The sequence below is a fragment of the Penaeus vannamei genome, chromosome 23, assembly GCF_042767895.1.
Source record: "Penaeus vannamei isolate JL-2024 chromosome 23, ASM4276789v1, whole genome shotgun sequence".
In the NCBI taxonomy this organism is placed as follows: domain Eukaryota; kingdom Metazoa; phylum Arthropoda; class Malacostraca; order Decapoda; family Penaeidae; genus Penaeus; species Penaeus vannamei.
Window position 1 is genome coordinate 16,948,431 of NC_091571.1, and position 2,484 is coordinate 16,950,914.

Here is a 2,484-nt window from a genome sequence, read left to right on the forward strand (position 1 = left end):
ACAAGTACAAATGCGGGAGGCTACATCAATACATAGAAACATCTTGCATTAGGACAGTTATACATGCACACAATATATACAGAAATACAAGGTAAACAATGTACAGATTATATTGTGCAGGTTATGCACAATGCAGGAATCCTCACTTATCTACAACTCCCTCCCCCCTCACGCTCGTAGTACAATTATGAGCGGACTCATTTTCTAGGAGTCTCAGAGAGCAACGTGAATAAAATCACCAGGGAGCGGCACGGGGTGAAGGAAACGGCGGTTCCGCCACCATACCCGACCGCTGGGTAGACTGATCTCGTAATCCCGTGACCTGCCACAGCCCATGACGACCCCAACCTTGTCCCAGCGGTGAGATGTCGGGTCTTGAATCCGGACTTGCTGTCCAATACTCAATCTGGGTAAAGGTCTTGTGTGCTGGTCGTACTGGAGCTTCACTGCCTCTGCACGGGCGACTGCACGGCGGTCACAGTCCTCTGTCTTCTCTTGCCAGTGCATCAAAAAGGACTGAGGATGAGCAGGTACACATGATTGAAGTGGTTCACCATACAGGATCTGGGCTGGAGAGCGACCTAGGAGTGTTCTGGAGTTCCAATGATGCCGGTGCAGTCTTGAGGATAAGGTGTTCCAATGACTTCACGGCAGCCTCGGCATGACCATTCGACTGTGGATCTGGCGAAGTAACCACATGAAAAACCCCACCGCTTCATGAAATTCCGGAATTCCTTGCTGGTGAATTATGGTCCTCCGTCGGTCTGTAGACGGAGAGGAACACCAACTTCCCGGAAGTAACGGCAGAAGAACCTGATGGTGTTGAGGGCAGTAGTGTCACCTTTGCAAGGTACAAGGACAGGCCACCCAGAGAGTCGGTCAGCAATGACCAGAAAAGACTTCCCTGAAATGGTAAAGAAGTCATCTGAGGCAGACTCAAAGGGCCATGTGGAGTTGTCATCGCACATGAGGGGCTCCTGCTGCTGACTAGGCTGGAACATTTGGCAAGACTCACAGGCATGGACAGTACTGGTGATGTCTGAGTCTATACCAGGCCAAAAGACAGTCTGCTTCGCTCGTCGCATCATGGACTCTACACCTCTGTGGCTGTCGTGTAGACGGGATAGGGTGCGGCGGTGGAGGACAGCAGGAACCACAACTCTTGCTCCATATAAAACGAGTTCACCGTCAATGGATAGGTTGTCTCGTATCTTCCAGAATGGGAGCAGAGTGCTGTGGAGATCGTTTCTGTTGGAAGGGAATCCTGAAGAAACGCAGTCCAGAAGGCGAGTGTATGAAGGGTCCACTCTTGCTGCGACTCGAAGATCCTGAAGTCCTGTCGGTGTCCAGCAATGGAGACTCCCCTGGAGAGATGACAGTATTCACTCTCACAATAGGCCTGAGGCGTGCGGTATCATCACTTCTTGGAGTTTCACTCTTCTGTTTTTCCCTCTTCTTTTGTTTACCGCATTTTTCATAGTGTCCCATGCGGTTGCAAAACCGGCACTGGATGGAGGTGGCAGGGCACTTGGATGTCCTTGCCCAATGACTGTGACGACCACAGTTGTTACAAATGCTGTTAGCGGCAGGGCATTTCCCTGAATCATGCCGTCGTGCGCAAAACTGACATGAAACACGTGGTGTCGAAATCGGTGGAGAAGGGTTTGGCCTGTATTGCCCCTTCTTCTTTTTCTGATAGGCAGAAACAGCACACAACTGGTTGGGTATAGCATGTATATCAGATGTGGCACTTTTAGTAGCCTCGAAGGATTTGCAGGTTTTGACCATATCCTGAAGAGGGGAGTGTGAAGGTAGACAGATGAGTTTCTGAATTAACTCCTCATCACGAATACCCATCAGTATTATCATTTTGAGCTGGGTTTCTTCACACTCCTTTTAATTCCCAGGGCAGATGGCCACTTCTTCCGCTATACGCCGAAGTCGTACATAAAAATCAGCGAAGGATTCTCCCTCAGACTGTTTACAACCAAGCAGGTCCCGTCTGCGAAGAGCTTCATTTCGGAGTCTCTTGATGTAGGACTGCAAGGCTTCCAAAACCTGGTCGACATTCAAGTCTGTTGAGGGCGTAATCTCCAGTGTATGTTCTAATGTGCGTTGCGTCTCCAGGCTCAAACACATTCGCATCTGTATCAGCTGTTTTTCACGAGGTAAACTTGCCAAGTCCACCATAACAACATAATCATCCCACCGTCTACGCCATTCACGGAAGACCTGAAAAGATGCATCAGATTTTAATGGAGGTGGATTCTGAGCTATTGCCTTCTGTAGTGGAGGGTGATGAGTGGTGGGATGAGGCCCAGGAGCAAGTGGAGGGGAAGAGCCAGCTAAAGTAGGCTGAAGATTTACAGGTGACAGGAGCTGGATGAGGGTCGTGAATCTTGCAGCCTCTTCCTGGCGACGTAAGTCATCTTTCTGGGGACAAATCTCTTCTTCCCGGCGTCGTCAAGCTTCCTCTTGCACTCG

General features: G+C 49.8%; 1 protein-coding gene across 1 annotated transcript; it reads right to left on the bottom strand.

Moving 5' to 3' along the window:
* Positions 1-746: 746 nt before the first annotated feature.
* On the bottom strand, positions 747-1,869 carry LOC138865937 (uncharacterized). The gene is made up of 2 exons (XM_070137424.1): positions 1,467-1,869; positions 747-1,336 (listed from the first exon to the last, which is right to left on the bottom strand). The coding sequence occupies exons 1-2, from the start codon at positions 1,867-1,869 to the stop codon at positions 747-749; spliced, it is 993 nt and encodes a 330-aa protein (XP_069993525.1).
* Between the last annotated feature and the right edge of the window lie 615 nt (positions 1,870-2,484).